Source organism: Pyxicephalus adspersus, chromosome 11 (genome assembly GCF_032062135.1).
Source record: "Pyxicephalus adspersus chromosome 11, UCB_Pads_2.0, whole genome shotgun sequence".
NCBI classification, from domain to species: domain Eukaryota; kingdom Metazoa; phylum Chordata; class Amphibia; order Anura; family Pyxicephalidae; genus Pyxicephalus; species Pyxicephalus adspersus.
Genome location: NC_092868.1, coordinates 2,677,489 through 2,696,044, shown reverse-complemented (window position 1 = coordinate 2,696,044; position 18,556 = coordinate 2,677,489). Strand labels below are relative to the sequence as shown.

General features: G+C 44.3%; 1 protein-coding gene and 1 long non-coding RNA gene across 6 annotated transcripts in view; both read right to left on the bottom strand.

The window, feature by feature from the left end:
* Positions 1–152: 152 nt before the first annotated feature.
* LOC140340530 (uncharacterized) lies at positions 153–6,392 on the bottom strand. Its single transcript, XR_011922666.1, has 5 exons — positions 6,259–6,392; positions 5,078–5,110; positions 3,788–3,862; positions 3,054–3,097; positions 153–1,575 (listed from the first exon to the last, which is right to left on the bottom strand). It is a non-coding gene; the product is annotated as an uncharacterized lncRNA (long non-coding RNA).
* A 1,613-nt stretch (positions 6,393–8,005) lies between these two features.
* The window catches only part of LOC140340529 (FXYD domain-containing ion transport regulator 3-like), a 22,837-nt gene continuing 12,286 nt past the window's right edge, over positions 8,006–18,556 (bottom strand). For 3 of the 5 annotated variants that reach the window (XM_072425795.1, XM_072425794.1, XM_072425791.1), the window contains 7 exons: positions 12,887–12,951; positions 12,572–12,601; positions 12,242–12,262; positions 10,967–11,041; positions 10,476–10,512; positions 10,361–10,401; positions 8,006–8,764 (listed from right to left, as the gene is read on the bottom strand). In XM_072425795.1, the coding sequence (XP_072281896.1) occupies positions 8,745–8,764; positions 10,361–10,401; positions 10,476–10,512; positions 10,967–11,041; positions 12,242–12,262; positions 12,572–12,601; positions 12,887–12,951 (289 nt within the window). In that variant the 3' untranslated portion in view covers positions 8,006–8,744. The remainder of the gene's footprint in view (positions 8,765–10,360; positions 10,402–10,475; positions 10,513–10,966; positions 11,042–12,241; positions 12,263–12,571; positions 12,602–12,886; positions 12,952–18,556) is intronic. The other 2 variants (XM_072425796.1, XM_072425793.1) reach the window with 1 other exon arrangement.

Here is an 18,556-nt window from a genome sequence, read left to right as displayed (position 1 = left end):
ATTTATGGTTAGTGAGGTGACCTCACACTTCTTTACTTTTTAGTCTTCCTGTGTGATCACTAGGAAGGGAAAATACCAAAAGCAATAGAAACTTAACAATTGTCCTACACTTCCCCCTTCCCCATCTATTGCAGAATAAAAATAACTCTAACTTTGGATAAACTCTTCACTCTTTAATGTATCACATGAAAACAACAAAACAGCCATAAATATTTTTCAATCATTACAACAGGAATACCAAAATACAACTTGCTGTCAATTCAAATTCTGCTTTCATTCATTTATTTATAAAATCAATGTTGATCCTGCCATGTTTAACAACTTTCTGTTATAGGGTGACAACACACTGACTCAGTTTTTCTTAGGTGTTGTCATCTTGTCACATGCCCCCTGGTGGGCACTAAAAGCAACAACCCACCCACATTGCTAAGGTATGATACTATTGTCACAATGAGGTGTAGCAGACACTTGAGGGGGAGTAGGAAGTGGCTAAAGCACACCAAGATGGGAAAAAATATCTTAAAAAGTTTAAGATGTACAGGACATCATTTCACAATGTTGCCACAGTATAAATAAAGATACATTTAGCAGCTTTAATATATTGTAATGGGATATTTAGAATGTCACAAAACTTATCAATAAATTATTTTTTATCCTGGTATAAAGGAATTTCAGTGTTGGGCTTATTGGGAAAAATACGATTCTGCCACCTAGTGGACACTTTAGATTAGTGCAGATCAAATATACATTTTATAATTCAGAGTTTTCCAAGAAGGGTTCCTCCACAGATTTTCAGGGGTTTCTTGCGCAATGAGAAATTTGTTTCAGGTCAATTTACCTGACACCAATGATGTTTTTGGCTATCTGTAAGGGTGACTTTATACCCAGTGGCCAGCAATGTAAGAGGAATTCTTCCCATGACCACCATACTAATAAACTGTGAGCTGTAAATTTAGTAAATTTTGAAGGGGATCCCTGAAGACCTGAAGGTTATTTCAAGGGTTCCCTCATGTTAAGAAGATCAAATTGCAAATATACAGAGAAGTGTGCAAAAGGCAGGATCACAAGGTAAAAAAACAAGGAAAACCTAAAACTTAAGCAGCGATAAATAAAATTGTTCTTTTTGGGTTTACATATACTTCAACACGCTGAAACTTATATCAGATTTTTGCAGTTGGGTTTAAAGATTGCACAATATCTGCCTTTCATCATAGAAAAGCAGCGAATCTGCCGCCATTTACGGAATGCTTACACAGACGCACCATTCTTCCTACTGGAAGAAAAGGCGCCTTCAAGAGCCCGTATGACCATCACAGAGCAGGACAGCAGACACGCACGGCTTGCAAACTTTCTGAATCTGTGTGTCTGCATTGGCCAAACTGATTTATACATGGAGCGCAGCTGGCGCGAGATAAACCGGGCGGAAATACAAGAGGAGTCTTACAGTCCGATCAGTTTTATCATCCAGTCCTCCTCATAAATTCCTGGATTGTGGCTACACGGATATTTGTACCAATTGGTGGTAAGATGGCACCAGGGCGTCCTGAGCTAACATATCTGTTCTTCCACCACTGCCTGGAAGGAGAAAAAAAAGAGTCGGTAAGAGAGACACAAAACACCCCCAGAAACTGCTGCTCACCCCAGGAAATATATATGCTAGCCGGTCATTTATATCCAAAAGTTACACCACATGACCAAAAGTCTATGGTCACCTGACCATCAAACATATGTGAGCTTGCTGGACATTCCATTCCAATACCATTGCCATTTATATGAAGCTTCTCTTGACCCCCTATGGCCATTATTATGGAGTCCACCCCCCCCCCCCCCCCATGGCCATTACCATGGAGCTTCCCCCCATTCCCCATGGCCATTAACATGGAGTTCCCCTCATTCCCCATGGTCAATAACATAGAACTCCCCCCATTCCCTATGGCCATTAACATGGCGTCCCCCCCCCCTTCCACATGGCCATTAACATGGAGCTCCCCCTTTTCCCAATGACCATTTTTATGGACCCCATTCCCCATTGCTATTATAATGGAGATCCCCCTGACCCAAAGTGGCCAGTAACATGGACTTCCCCCAGTTTTTGTGGCCATTGGAGTTCCCATTATTCCCCATGGCCATTAACATGGGGTTTGCCCCCCCCATTCCACATGGCCATTAACATGGGGTTTGCCCCCCCATTCCACATGGCCCTCAACATGGCATTTACCCCCTCCCCCCATTCCCCATGTCCATTAACAAGGCCTTCCCCCCCCCCCCCCCATTCCAACATGGAGTTCCCATTATTCCCCATGGCCAATAACATGGGGTTTGCCCCCCCATTCCACATGGCCATTAACATGGGGTTTGCCCCCCCGCCAATAACATAGAACTCCCCCCATTCTCTATGGCCATTACAAGGGAACTCCCCCCATTCCCTATGGCCATTAACATGGCCATTAACATGGAGCTCCCCCTTTTCCCAATGACCATTTTTATGGACCCCCCATTCCCCATTGCTATTATAATGGAGATCCCCCTGACCCAAAGTGGCCAGTAACATGGACTTCCCCAAGTTTTTGTGGCCATTGTGGTTTTTGTTGGTCCATTATTTGTGGCTATCACAGCCTCCTTTCTCTTGGAAACACTACCCATAGGATTTTGGAGGGTGTTTGTGGAAATTTTCTCACATTGGAGAGGTCAGGTACTGATGTTGGATGAGAAGACCTGGCTTCCCATTTCTATTCATCCCAAAGGTGGTCAGTAAGGCTGAGGTCAGGGCTCTGTGCAGGACACTCGAGTTCCACCTCACCAAACTGGTGACACCATGTCGGTATGGAGGGGGCTTTGTGGTTATCAAACTATGACCCAAGGTTGGAAGATCTCAATTATCTACAATGTCTTTGTATGATGGAGAATTAGCAGGATCCGGCCCTGGGAACACCTGAACTCAACCATTTGGAGGGTGGTCCACCATACAGGTGGATAGGATAGTAAACCAAACAAATCTAAATAACCAGAGGATAGCAATGAATAAAATAAAAGAAGAATGGGATCATATCTACCCTTGTTAATTCTTTTTTCTTCCTTTTCAATATATTGAAATCAGCTGCGAAGAAACACAAGAATACAGACAGGTCAGCTTAAAATCATTTTAGAAATCGATGGTCTGACTCTTAAAATTCATTGACTAATGGTCGAATCTTTCCACACTTCTCATTTCAGTTCCTATTTATAACAATGACTCGTTCTGCCACCTAGTGGCCAATCACAAAAGTGCACAGCTGTCACAATGGGAAATGCTATGTATGGAATAGAAAGATATGACCGAATCTGGAGCAAATTGCCAGGAGAATAATGTAATAAAAAATAATAAGAATAATGTATGAGCAATAGCTGAATACTGTGCACATTTATCACATTGTACAATTCCTCCCATCACACCATACAGTGCAACCAACACCATAGAGATCCATTCATTCCATCAGGTAATCAATCATTCTCTATTCTCTGCCATTGACTGAAAGCTATTTCAGTAACAGAACTGAACCATTGCAAAGGCATTGAAAGATTACAACCAGCTACAAAATGTCTGGGGGTTCAGAATACTGAAACACAGATCAGGGTGCAGATACAAAATGATTTGGATTTCTATAGAACCAGCAGCTTCTATGGGAAGTGAATGTAAATCTCAACTTCTATTTGTTTCCTTTTGGAGTGTTCAATATTTAGCATTCATCTAAAGCCAGGGAAATATTTTTTATTTTATTCTCCCATTTTTACATAACAATTTACTTACTTAGTAACACAATGATTCCTATAGTCAGCATTCCGCCTGCAAACACCAGGCCTCCAATGCGGAGAGTTTTATAATCTGAAGAGAGAAAAATGCATATAGATTATGGATGACACATTGAGTCTGATTTATTAAAGCTCTCCAAGACAGGACTATCATGAGAGAACCTGGGTGATCCACAAAGTTGGAACATTTTTCCTAAAAATCATTTGCTACTATTTAAAAATGAAACCTACATGTGGTCCAGGTTTACTGGATCACCCAGGCTCTCCCATGATAAGCTATCTTCTCCAGTCTTGGAGAGCTTTGATTAATCAGGCTCATTGCATTCTACAGGAATGGCATGCTTGACATGGACATAATGCTTTCTTCTGGGTCTGAAAATACCAGCTGCCTGGCTATCATTCTAATCTTGGTTTTATTGATCTGGGGACATGTATGCCGGGCCAGGAGTTCTGCACCCACCCCTTATTTCCCATAGTGTTCCACTATACTATCTGCCTCCATTGTGTCCATCAGGCACCTGGGTATGAATAATCCAATGGCAGGCAGTAGCCTCAGGGCTTGTAGCATTGCAGGTACCTGTCTATACCGACCGATAAATAGGGATGGGTAGGTAGGAGTTGTCAGAGCACACAAGACGAGGTGCTGTGTGAATGGTTTTGAAGGTTATCAGACCCCAGGGACGGACATAGAAGACAGGTTAATACAGGCATGGGCAAACTACGGCCCGCGGGCCGTATATGGCCCAATACTATTGTTTTTCTGGCCCTTTGGGTGTTCTGCAGCTCTGGCCGGTGCCACCCCGAGCAGGGTTAGGAGAAGGACCCCGCTGGGGGGGTGCGCACCGGCCAGAGCGGTGGAACACGTCCCGAGTTGGTGGTATCCTGGCTTGTGGAGGTGGGCGGGCTGTGTCACTGCACGCAACCCGCCCACTCTCCCATCATAGGCTCAGATCTGCGATGGGAGAGTGGGCGGGGTTATGTCATCATGACATCACATTCAGTGGCATCATGATGGCATAACCCCGCCCACTCTCCCATTGGCCGGCCTTGCTTTCAAATTTTATATTGTGGCCCCTGACTGAAAAAGTTTGCCCATCTCTGGGTTAAGAGATACAATGCAAGCAAAAGGTCCTTCAGCATCCAAAGCAAAAAAGGAAAAAAAAAGTGTGAACTACTCCAGCAACACCGCATTGATTGTATTTTCTGCTATTTTTTTGCCTCTTCCTGGTGAAGCTCCCTGCTACCCCTCGGCCCATTCCCATCCTGGCTATGGCTTTATATTACTCACCATAATGAAATTTATCATATTCTGCAGCACATCCTGTGGAGGAAAAACAGATTGAATAGTTAAAAAATAAATAAATAAATAAAGGGAGGTTGGACTGCAAATGAAACAAAACATTCTTTGGACCCAGAAAAGATATATTTGCCATAAGGGGAGCCAAAGAAGATACAAAGATACAAATCTTCAAAGCAGATCGGTCTATGGGCATCATAAAATAAAAAGGAATAAAAGAAGCCGACATATTCTGGAGAGCTGAAGGACACATTATCATTATTTTATCATATTACCTCTTATTATCTTCATTGCTACAAATATTTCTTAGGATTCAAATCCCTGATGAAGGTGACCTTTTCCATGGAACGTGTTGGCTTTTCTTTAACACTAATAGCTAATTTTATTAGACTTAAGATTCTTTTCCCTGCACCGATTTTGAAGCTCATATTAGATATGGCACAAAATAAAAAGATAATCATCACATTGTTCTATCAACTTTTTGTTTTAAAACAAAGTACAAACAAACACATTACCTCCGTACCAATTCAACACAGCAATTGCTAACATTGAGTCCATTGGAACACAAACAAATCATGAATCCTCATCCCTTTATATATCCAGAGTTCAGCTCATTTGGATTGTATGTTGTAAGATAAAACTTAGAATTATTTGTGTAGTTGGTGAATATTCATATTTCTGGAGCCAACCCCTGGATGATATAGAATAAGTTGTTTGTGTATGAAGAATACACCAAAAGAAAAGAGGGTTTTGTTGGGCTAAAATATATTGTAAAAGGTAAAAATGAGTACAAATATTGTAAAGTACAATTATTATGTTGAAAAACTACAACTTGAAATTAGACCAGTTATAGGACCCTTCCTCCAATTGTATTGTATTCAGTGAGGAGGGGTCTTTTTTCTTCAAATATAGCCACTGTCATGATAATTGTACTTTACAATGTTTGTAATCATTTTTACAATATGTTTTAGCCAAAAAAAAACCCTCTCCTTTTCTTTTGGTGTATTCTTCATACACAAACAATTTATTCTATGTTGTAAGATTAACCCTGAACACTTATGTGTGTGCTGAGTACAGCAGTGAATGTGGCACTAGGGGGCGCTAGGGGCCTCCAGAACAGATTGCTCTCCATTCCAGCCCATGTACAGAGATCCTAAATCTATCTTACTCACCTGTTAGAATGACAGCAAGAATCAGAAAACTGCAATGCACAGCCTACAAAGCAAGGATGCAAGCAAAGCTGGTTATGGTTTAAGAAAATAATTGCAGGAGATTATTCAATTGGCTGCATATGAGAGAGAGCGAGAGAGAGACACAGAGAGACAGAGGCAGAGGCAGAGAGAGAGAGAGAGACAGAGGCAGAGGCAGAGAGAGAGAGAGAGACAGAGGCAGAGGCAGAGAGAGAGAGAGAGACAGAGGCAGAGGCAGAGAGAGAGAGGCAGAGGCAGAGGCAGAGAGAGACAGAGAGAGAGAGACAGAGGCAGAGAGAGAGAGAGACAGAGAGAGAGAGACAGAGGCAGAGAGACAGAGAGAGAGAGAGAGAGAGAGAGAGACAGAGGCAGAGAGACAGAGAGAGAGAGAGAGAGAGAGAGAGAGAGACACAGACAGAGACAGACAGACAGACAGACAGAGAGAGAGAGAGAGAGACACAGACACAGAGGCTGAGAGACAGAGGCAGAGAGAGAGAGGCAGAGGCAGAGAGAGAGGCAGAGAGAGAGAGAGTGAGGCAGAGACAGAGAGAGACACACAGACAGACTATATTATTAGATGGATGCATGCTATGGAATTAGGGAAATCCATCTACCTTACAGAACATAGCGAAGTCTCAGGACCACCACATGCACTTCACACTGTTAGCAGCTGCAACACTCCAGCCTACAGCACCGATACTCTTTATATAGCTATGTACAATATTTACTGCAAACACTCTCTGGATAAAAAGGACAAGGCAAAACAAGAAAAGAATGTACAATACATAGAGAGAAGACCAGACAGGGAGCTCTCAGTATAAAGTTTGTCACAACAGCCAGAGGGGAGAGCAGACTCCATGAATGATACAAAATAACACAATGACATTTCTGGCCATCAGGAATTGCATGTTACCTGGTCAGTCCTTTACCTGAGATATTGGAACTGCCCCTCTACACCTTTAAACTCTGGAAAAAAAAAATCTTTCAGGTGCTTGAAGAACCCCTTCTATAATTCCTATATCCACAGTAAGAATTCCTCTTACATTGCTGGCCAGTGGGAAGAATGTCACCCTTACAGAGAGCCAAAAAGATCATTGGTGCCACTTATACTGACCTGAGAGGCACAAATTACTCCTAAAATCACCTAGTGTGAGCATGAAACACTGTGTCTAGGACAGACTAAAATCATAACATGTTTCCACCCTTACCTACTGGACTACAGAACTCCACTTATGCCCGGTCGCTTTTCCTTCTCTATATAAGAACATTGATTTGTTTCACTGCTACTGCCTCCCCACTTTGTGTATAAAAAAACCTCTGAGGAAAATATTGGAGTGAATTATTTAAAGCCAAATGGAATGGAAGAAGGGCCCATGACATGCCTATGGATTTTGTACAGCACTGTGGTATATGTTGGTGCTTTATAAAAACAAGAATATTAGGGTAGGGAAGGGCTAGACCCCCGGTCAGCTTTTTATTACTGTCTGTGTACCCTATGCAGTCTATGGCAGCCTCCCAGCCATTAGACAACAATATTGTAACAAACAAAACCAGACAGGTCCTCTTTAATGTCTGGAGCACTGCTGAAAGGGCCCCATGTGATCTCTCGTACGATCTCTGATTGGCCCAATAATTATATTTAAACACAAAAAGTGGCCCGAAAAAAAGGAAAACAGAGACCTTCCATCATTGACAAGACTTAAAGTGCACAATAACGACAGACAACCAATCAGCTTTCAGTAATTTATTAACAGAAAAATGAATAGAAAGCCAATCAGATCCAACAAAAGAATTTTATTGGAATCAATCATTTCATAAAGATAATTCAGCAAAACATCAACCTGACAGCAAAAGGAGAACTAGCAGACTGATGAGCTCCTCTCTCTGCTCTCTACTCCCATTGGCATGAATTTACTAACACATAAGAATTACAACAGAACTAATTGGCTTTCTGTGCTGCTTCTTCTTTCCCAATCTGAGCTCTGCTGTACAGGGAGCACCCAGGACTGATATTGGACCACTTTCAGGTCCTAATTTGCCTAAAACATTCACCCCGAAGTTCTAAGAATTCAGATTTAATACAATGTTAAAATGTTTTTGAACATTAGAGATTCTTCTAAATAAAATCCCTCCATAGAAAAGTCAGCAAAGGAACTACAGTTTAATTTCTTCTATTCCCTCCTCTGTCACAGCTCATTTTCTGGCTGCACCCAATAAATATTTCAATCTATCAAATTCTCCTTTGAACATTCCAACAACCCAAATCTGCACATCAGGGTCCCAATCTGCGGAATCAGAGGACGGCGCCCCCTGAGGGCTTTAAAGGAGACAACCAACTGTGAGAAAACAGACAACTTTATTGAGTTAGTATTTAAAAATGTTACATTACAGGGGGAGGTGGAGGGGGTCAGGGGTGAAACTGTTACAATGTGTCACTTAAAAAACAAAAAACTTCCATGACATCAGGTTCAGCAGTGACTGGCGCTCCCTGCAGGAGAAAGAGAAAATTACAATTAGGAAAATGAAAGGAATGGAAAAATAGGATTGGGAGCTCATTAGATAACAAAATAAATCAGTACAGAAGTTTCTGCTACATTGATTGGACCCAGCACCACCCTACGGACCAAGGGGACTGCCTGCTCCTCACTGGGGGACACATTTCACCATGCCTCCTACACTCCACCACCTATAGAGGGCACTCCCTGCCCCACACTGTGCACCTCTACCCCCACCTATAGAGGGCACTGTCTGCCCCACACTGTGCACCACTACCCCCACCTATAGAGGCCACTACCCGCCCCACACTGTGCACCACTACCCCACCTATAGAGGGCACTCCCCGCCCCACACTGTGCACCACTACCCCACCTATAGAGGGCACTCCCCGCGCACTTCCCACCCCATACTGTGCACCACTACCCCACCTATAGAGGGCACTCCCCGCCCCACACTGTGCACCACTACCCCACCTATAGAGGGCACTGCCTGCCCTACCTATAGAGGGCACTGCCTGCCCCACACTGTGCACCACTACCACATCTATAGAGGGCACTGCCTGCCCCACCTATAGAGGGCACTGCCTGGCCCACACTGTGCACCACTACCCCACCTATAGGGGGCACTGCCTGCCCCAAACTGTGCTTCACTACCCCACCTAAAGAGGGCACTTCCTACCCCACACTGTGCACCACTACTGCACCTATAGAGGGCACTCCCTGCCCCACCGCCCCACCACCTCACCACCCCCCTTCACCATGCAGCAATCTAACCACCATCCCACTTATAAAGAGCATTCCCCATGTTCCCTTCCTCCACTCCCTTAATCCCAAAACAGTAAGCCCCCCCCCCCCCCCACCGCAGCACATAAAGGGGTGCCCTGCTTGATGTTCCCTTCCACTTTACCTGTCATGCTACAACACTGCTCACTTGTTCCACCCCACATCTCACCTTTTATTCCCTTCCACTGACCATCTCCTTGGAGCACTCTGCACCCCCCAACCCATGTGTATAGGGGGCCCTTCTGCTCCTCACTGGGCCCCCCCAGAGGACACCTCTCTATAAATGCTTTGGGGAGGGGGGCTCAGTGTTTAGAGGGTCTTCTGACTGATGACCCCCCCCCCATAAGTTTAAACCGGGGACCCCAACTTTGCAAGACCACCCAACTTGTAGAGCAGGGCTGTCCAACTCCAGTCCTGGAGGGCCCCATATAGGTCGGCATTTTGTAAACCACAAGTTGCCAAATTATCCAGAAATAATAAAAATGTGCCAATGAATGAGGACTGGAGGGGAACAACATTCTCTTTGCTCCTTACTAGGGCCCCTTTGTCCCCTTTTTACACAACACCTAATCAGGGTATTGGAGGGCAAAATGGAAGCTACTGGAGATTAAGAATGTGGGGGCCCTAGGCAATTGCCCAATTTGACCCCCCACTCCTGCACACACTACCCCCACCACCTTCATCTGCCTAATGGGAGGGTGACACAAGGATGAACACCAAGCAAGGATGAACAGAAGCGGCTATTGTCTGGCAAAGGAGAATCGGCTGTGCTGGTGCTAGGGACAAACTCCAAGTGGATGCATTACCTGGGGCGATGAGCTGCTGTTCCTGGGCTCGGTGCCTTTGCCTGAGGACAAAAAGAAGAAGATTAAACCAAGATCAACAAACACATAAGACAAACATTGGATGCGGAGCACTCACTCGCTCTTCTTGTTGAATTTGCATCGGCATTTTCCACCTGAAAAAATAAAGACAAAGAATAAACACGCGGAGACAACACAGGCCGGCCAGCATGGCGTCTGCTATGTTAAAGAGGACCTGTCACTAACATCACTCCCACAGAAACTGAATGCTCAGAAAAGCTTCGACTTTTATAACTCCAATCAGTGACTTTGCCTAGGCTGGGATGATTCTATCAGTCTGCTGCAGGCAGGAGGCAGCATTTCCTCAGTCTCCAACTGCAACATTTTAGCAAAGTCAAAAGGAGAAAAGCTTCAGGCGGCGTTTACAGGTCTGTGTCATTTCTGAGCCGGGACACCAGGTCCTCCTTGCCTACAGGAAGTCCCCAGCAGACGGTGGGGGGCATTGTCTTACTTTTTAAAGGCGTGAAGGATACAAAAGAATCAACCCTTTTTTTTACACAAACCCTCTGTAATTGTGTACAGTTTTGTCATTTTTTTAGCAGTACTTACTCAGCAGGATGATAATTCCCATTGCGCACAGGATACCCGCCACAATCAACCCTGCCACCTTCAGGGACTCATAATCTGAAATAAGCAAAACAGGCTCATTAAAAAATACCCACAGCACCAGTCATACTTATAACATACTGTTACAGTATTTTCAGAAGAGAAACAAAATCTACTATTATCACCAACCCTATCTTTCCATACCACTAGAGGGCGATGTTGCAGCATTTATGCGCCCTCTAGTGGTCTCTCCAGAGCAAGGCACTGAAAGATTTCTAAATGCTTTAATTAGAACTTGGTCATTATTCACAGAGGTCCAGGTCTCTACTGGGTTCATAGGAGGCTATGAAAGGAGATTCATCTGTGCATCATCTAATAAAAAATCTGCCATACACCTAAGACATTTTGATTTTTACAGAACATTTCTCAGGAGCCAGGCAATTCTTCAATATGAATGGTAAAGTGAAAATCATCAACACAGCCAAAATGACGCATACAGAACATTCATTATGTATGACCAAGGCCACTTATTGGAATAGGTCCTATCGGTAACTCTCTTCTCTTGTCGCATCTCCTGGGTGTCAGACAACCATAAAATGTAACTCTGCCCATCCTCAAAACTATAACTTTGGCCCGCAAATACAGCAAAGCAAAACCACTTGAAAAATGCTTGGTACCACATTGGTGCACCAAGTTGCCAAATATGATGCATTTTTTTGGCAGTTTAGTGCATTTCCAGCGCGGTACTGCATAGTAATGCAAATAGTCACCTATCGGTGGAGCATGCAAAGTCTTTTATCCAAATAAAAACTTTTCTCCAATTCCTGGTGGCTTCTATTGTCAAAGCACAGCACATACATAATGTAATGAAGAGCCCGGTACTGGTCTTGGCACCACAAATAATGGACCGAGATGCCAGGGACAATGTAATTTCTGAGCACACCTAATGGTTGACCCAGCAGAGTCACAGTGAAGATGGCAGCTTTGGGGGGGATGCAGCGGTGACCGAATCCTGGACCGATTGTCCCTTGGAGGGGCACCAAGACAAAGGTAGCTGTGCCATAACTGCTGATTATAACAAAGTCGCCCACCAACAACTTTACTATATTGGGTCAGCACACCAGGACACCATGGTCACCGCCGGCCATTAACCCCTAACATCCCCAGGGCCACATTACTTTCTTGGTTGGCCTCATAATAAAACAATCCAACACGAACTATACAAAATATGTCACATAATGCCAAATAATAATAAAGAAACAGGAACATGGTACTTACCGTACTCAAACTGACTGTTATCTGAAGAAGAGAAAACAATATAAAGTTTAATATTAACCCTTTACACACCTATTTATAAAAACAATGATGAGAGTTGGAATACAAAAGGCAAGCCACCACATCGCAGCATATCACCAGTGAGGGCGCAGCCCTTCGTCTTACATTGGGACTTCCTGTATAGCAGGCAGTGCAGGCAGCATGCCCGCTGAATGGCTGCCCTGATAATTCTAGCCATACAACATGGCAGGATTTTGGAGCAGATTGGGCATTTTCCCAGGGTCCCCCACCCACTCCAGAGGTGACAATCATAGAAGGAGGTTGTGTACTCACCAAAATCTTTTGCATGGAGACCGGGAATGGCTGAAACAGAACAGAGAGAGATTTACTGGACAGAATGACAGAGAACCCTGCAGACAGGAATAAGTAACCTGGGGCAAGCAGACATTATGTAGGATTATCATTCCCTCAATTATTCACTAATATAGACGTTCATGGGTTTGGTTTTCATGTATGGAGGTTTCTCTATGTCTATGGATGGCTCTATCCAGGTCATCTTCCAATAGACAATTCAAACTGGGCTAATTTTAGAAAATTGAGATGATGGAAGAATGACCAGGACGCTTTGATGAAAAGCGATGTACGTACTTGCCAGCATCAGGAAAACGGTGACAAAGACGTCTTGCATTCTGAGATCAGTGGCTTGCAACCTGCTGGAGAAAAAAAGCAAAATGTGAGCGGATGCAGACAGGTACTCTTCAAAGATTAATGCTGGGACAGGTTCTTACTGTCCAACCACATGACCAATCCAATGGCTAGTAGTGGGATCTGGATGGCCAACCGCAGTCTGGGAAAGGCCACATCAATAGGCACCTGGCCTGCACACTATTGTTGGCATGGTCAGGTATGCAGACCCCGATACCTGTATAGCAATGGTGGGTCATTCCATATCCATACATAGATTGCAACAGAATGCCAGGCAAGCTGAGTCAACAATGCAATAGAGTCCAATGGCTAAAGCAGTGCAACAGAGTCCAATGGCTAAAGCTAGAGCACCCTTGGGCTCTCCACCATGGTTGGCAATGTCTAGAACAAGGCACACGTCTCCTTGAGTTTTAACTTTCTCCCTTTTTTTTCTTATTTTACCAGTGTCCCTTTGTCACCCAGGATTGGTTACCCCAGGGGAGCCTATCAGAGGGCTGTTTGACCGATAGAACCAAAGAAGAACCTGTTGCCCAACACCCGAGGTTGACCTGCACCCACAGGGTGCGATACATAGAGGTGAATAAGGGGCAAGAGGAGATGTATAAAAGTTTGTCCAATCCAGAGCCCTAGAGGAACTCAACCCCAGGCAGCTTTATTTACTTAGGCAAAGAAACCAGCAGCTCTGGGAAACTCAAAAACCCTGAGAAAGGCGACACGTAAGAGCCACAAAACCTGCTGGAATTCTTCAAAGGCTCTTTCAAGGACAAAGCTTTGAAGATCTTGTCTGCAGACTGCCTAAATCTGGTGCTTCTACTCCTCATTTTACTAGGAGCCACCAAAGTCCTCTAAAATGAAGGACAGACATTCCTCAAGAGCAGCCAAGTGTGAAACTTTAGGAAAGCCCTATAAATGTGAATCTGCTACATTCACCACCAATCAGAGTCTGATCCAATGTTGCTACAACCATACCAAGTGTTATGGGGCGTCCCAAGTAATATACAAAGCAGCAGGTTGACCTTCAGAAGCCCGGATACCTGGTTCCTAAGGTCTGGAGCCAGTCCACCAGGAACCTCGTCTTGTTTCACATTACGGGGCCCATTGATTGGTAAACCCACCAACAATAATCCATTCACTTCCACGGAATGGAAAGTTTTACCCACATATGATCTCACTCAAACAAAAGCTGCCTTAACGTAATGGAGCGTCTTATTGCACCTTCGCCATCAGAAACCCGTCACGGAACCGGTTTGTTTTGCTCCTGGAGCCAAATAAGAGAAGGAAGATAGGAAGGAGGGGGAGAGACCTACAAACTGGTTTCTGTCAAAGTGCTGAAAACATCGATCAACAGAAACACAGAACACAGAAATGTCCTCATTTATAGATGCTGCACCCAGACATTGGGCCGATCTGGGGAATTCCAGCTCGAACCATCAGAGATATCAGACATGAAAATGTCCTCCTGAAATGTGCAGAACCCAATTGGAACTGAATGAAACGGCAATTCCAGCCCAACAAGAATGAAAGTTGTGTGATACTTCCCCCTCCTTCTAGATTGTAAGCTCTTCGGGGCAGGGTCCTCTACTCCTGTGTCACTGTCTGTATCTGTCTGCCATTGGCAACCCCTATTTAATGTACAGCACTGTGTAATATGTTGGTGCTATATAAATCCTGTTTAATATTAATAAGTCAGCCATTGGATGTAATGGTGGCTTGGTGTTCCCATCATTTGAGCAGCTTATAAAATAACCCTGAGGACAATTATTCTATTCTTCATCTCAAGGTCATAAATGTTCAGTATTTTGCAAGTTGACCACACCCAGCTATTTATGGCCTCCCCTCTGCCTTCATCTGATTTTCTATCCAAATGACCTGTTCAGGAACCATCCATGGTCACCAACCGGGTCAGAGATGACACAGTTATGCAAACTCTGCTGACTGTGCAGTTCTTGGTGGTGTCACCAATGTCTGACCCAGGTCAGCTTCTCACAGTGCCAGTTGCTACAAATACCAATCCAGGGTCTAAGTTGGGCTTTCTCGACCTTTAAATACCTTTCAGGTTATCGGGGAACCTGAAGACAGCTGACACTGTTAGCATGGTGGTCGGAATGCCTCTTACAATGGTGGCCAATGGGAAGATTGGAACCCTTCAGATCATTGGGGACACCTATACTGACCTAAGGGGGCAAATTGCTCAAGGAACCGCTGGGAATCCTGGGGGAGAAACACAGATTTAAGGGAGTGAATAATATATATATATATATATAAAGGGTGCCAATCAGGATGATTTGGGTTTGGTTCCTATAGAACAGGGATGTCAATTTCAAAAATACACGGAGGGCCAGAATGAAAAACTTGGACAAAGTCGCGGGCCATTTAAGATGTATTGAAAAAATTAAGGAAATGTTTCCTTCTCATTAGATATAAACCCTTTTCATATGGAAACAAAGAGGTTTTGCTTCACATTCAATCTGGAACAAGCTTATATAGAGAAAGAGGCATAAAGTTTTTTTATTTTATTTAGGAAAAAATCTTATGCTTCTTTCTCTATTTGTAGCTTTCTGAGTTAAATTTCCTTTTTGCCCAGGCTAACAATAATAATAACAATATTCTTCAATGAAAATCCAACCATTCAAGTCCATGCCTTGGGAGTAACAAGGAAAAGCTGAGGGGGAGTGCTGGAAATGCCAGACGTGGCCAATGCGAAGCTAAATCTTTTGAGTGGCCCGCCACTGAAACTTTCTCTTCATTGAAATAGTGCCGCTACTGAAATTCCCAGCATTATTTGCATCTATAAAAAAACAGTCCAATGCAGGGCCACGCATAAGCAGAGAGCCCGCAAGTCTATAGACGCGAGTGATGCCGGGAATTGTAGTAGCGGCGTTATTGGTCGCCGGCCAGCTGCAGTTCATATTTATGATTCCTTTGGGGGCCCAAAACAAAAAGGACATTGGGGGCCAGATTTGACCCCGGGGCCAGAGTTTGACACCCCTGCTATAGAAGGACAGTCTCTCCTGAGGAATCCAATGGTGCCCAGGGAAAGTTATCTGTAGCATAGTAAATCCTTCTCCCGCCTGGGAACGGCTGCAAAATCATTTCCATTATCTGTGAGGGTTTCTGGCCCGAAGTCAACAGATGACCCAGCGGAAAGTCTTTGGAAAAAAAACACGTTAGCAGGGCCCAGATCATCCCGCCATAATAATCGGCTCCATTGTTCTGGTGGATTTGTGCCACGGCCGAGCCAAAATTAGAAGCCAATAATATAACAAAAACAATGAAGCAATACGAATCCGGAAAGAGGAAAAAAAAAAGGAAAATATACAAAACAATTCTGGCAAATGGCTATAGGGATATACAAAACCACACACTGATCATGGAAACCATGAGAAATCGTGGCATCAGTGGCACTTACTTTATTAGAAGCTGAAAGTGGGGCAAATAGCATTAGACCCTTATAAATAACCCTTTGGGCCATTATACCCCTCAGCACAAAAATGGTAGAAGACCCTCATAATGGGCACAACATAGGTACAGACCAAGGAACATAGCACAGAGATAGTGGGAGACCCTCATAATGGGTACAGCATGGGTACAGACCCAAGAGAGCTGCACAGGGATGGTGGCATCCCCTCATTATGGGCACAACATGGGTACAGACCAAGGAACTCAGCACAGAGATGGTGGGAGACCCTCATAATGGGCAAACAGCAGTACAGACCCAAAAACACAGCAAATTTCCCCAATAATGGGCACAGACCCAGGAGAGGTCTCATAATGGGCACAACATGGGTACAGACCCAAAACCAGCAAGAATCCCTAATAATGGGCACAACATGGGTACAGACCCAGGAGTGCTGCACAGGGATGGTGGCACCCTCTTATAATGGGCACAACATAGGTACAGACCAAGAAACTCAGCAGAGATGGTGGGAGACCCTCATAATGGGCACAACAGTTGTACAGACCCAAAACCAGCAAGAATCCATAATAATGGGCACAGAATGGGTACAGGCCCATGAGACCTGCACAAGGATGGTGGCATCCCCTCATAATGGGCACAACATGGGTACGGACAAAGGAACTCCGCACAAGTATGGTTGGAGCCCCTCAATGTGCACAACATGGGTACAGATGCCACCAAGAGACAGCAATGACTCTCCATGGTTGACTAATCAGATTCCACCAATAAAGAAGGTGGCAGGTTCTCTTTAAAAGTAAAGCACCGTTTACTTTCACCCAAAAGGCCATCCTTGGAATTGGGCACAGAATGTCCTGATCTGATGGCAGAGAGGAGGGGGGTCCCCATAGTAACTGGAGACACCGACAATGGGGGTCATAAGAACGGAGGAGGCCAAGTTGCTGAGGAAACTCTTTTGGAGCGGAGAAAATTGTCAACAACTAGAGAACAAAAAGCTGCGACTGCGAGGGGGGGTGAGAACCGGGCTGGGGCTGACAGGGCCGGGGGCAGAATTACGAAACATTCAGGATGCTGGGCACAGAAAGAGCTGACAGGGCAAAATGCCCAACGACCAGATTGATTAGCAGACAAGAGGGCCAATGTGGGCTCAGCCAATGACCTGGCGAGGGGCCTGGAGGTACCCAGAGACCCCATACTGGCCAAAAACTCAGCCAGCCAATCATTCAGTTGCTCCAAATTCCTAAATGATCCCAGCGTCTGAACCATCCAGCCAATGGTAAAGAAGATTCTAAATATCGTCAAACTGATTGATTGCAAAGGAAAAAAATAAAAAAAAGTCAAGTTATTTGAAGTTACAGCCCGAGTGGTGTTCCAATTATGGTAGTGCAAGGCAATCAACTATCAATATCCCCCAATTATGTATTACTATAGTGCCAACATATACTGCAGCGCTGTACACAATCCAATTTTTATGTTAGTAACAGTTCCTGACACAACTTTGTACTATGCTGCAGTGTATGTTGGCACTATGATTTTCTTGATTGGAGGCCTTCACCTGTTGAACCAGCCCAGAGGTCTTGCAGCTCTAATATTGCGACGCTCCTGCACAAACACGTCTTTATTACAACACGTGTTACCATTGGCCCAGGGCTGGCACAGAGCGCAAATTAGGAAAGAAATGACGAGACGTTGGGCAAGTCGCAACACATTAACCGCAATGAAGTCAAAGGATCCCAAACGCCCCCCTCCCCCATGGGGGAACCAAATACAGAAATTGGAAGAGTTTTAAAACATGAAATCTTTGTGGTTTGTGTAGCTCGGGCGTGGCAGTGGGCGTGGTCTCCACCTATATTTATGCAAATCAGTGTCATTTTAGAAAGATTGTTATCTCTGTTAGCTGATTGGTCGACGTTGATATGAAAACAAAATAATTTATCATTCAATGCATAAAGCTTAGCAGACCAATCGAGTCGTCACTTGTTCGTAGAATTATTGATACATAACTTTCTTCTGCATCAACAGATCTACAATAGGCACACCTCTTCAAATATCGCCAACATATTCTTTGGAGTTGTACAGGGAACTCTCTAATATCCCTCAACAGTCACACACTAATAATATATATTTATATAGCTCTGACATATACCATAGTGCTGTACAGAGAACACTGAGCCAGTCCCATCAGTCCCTGTACAGAG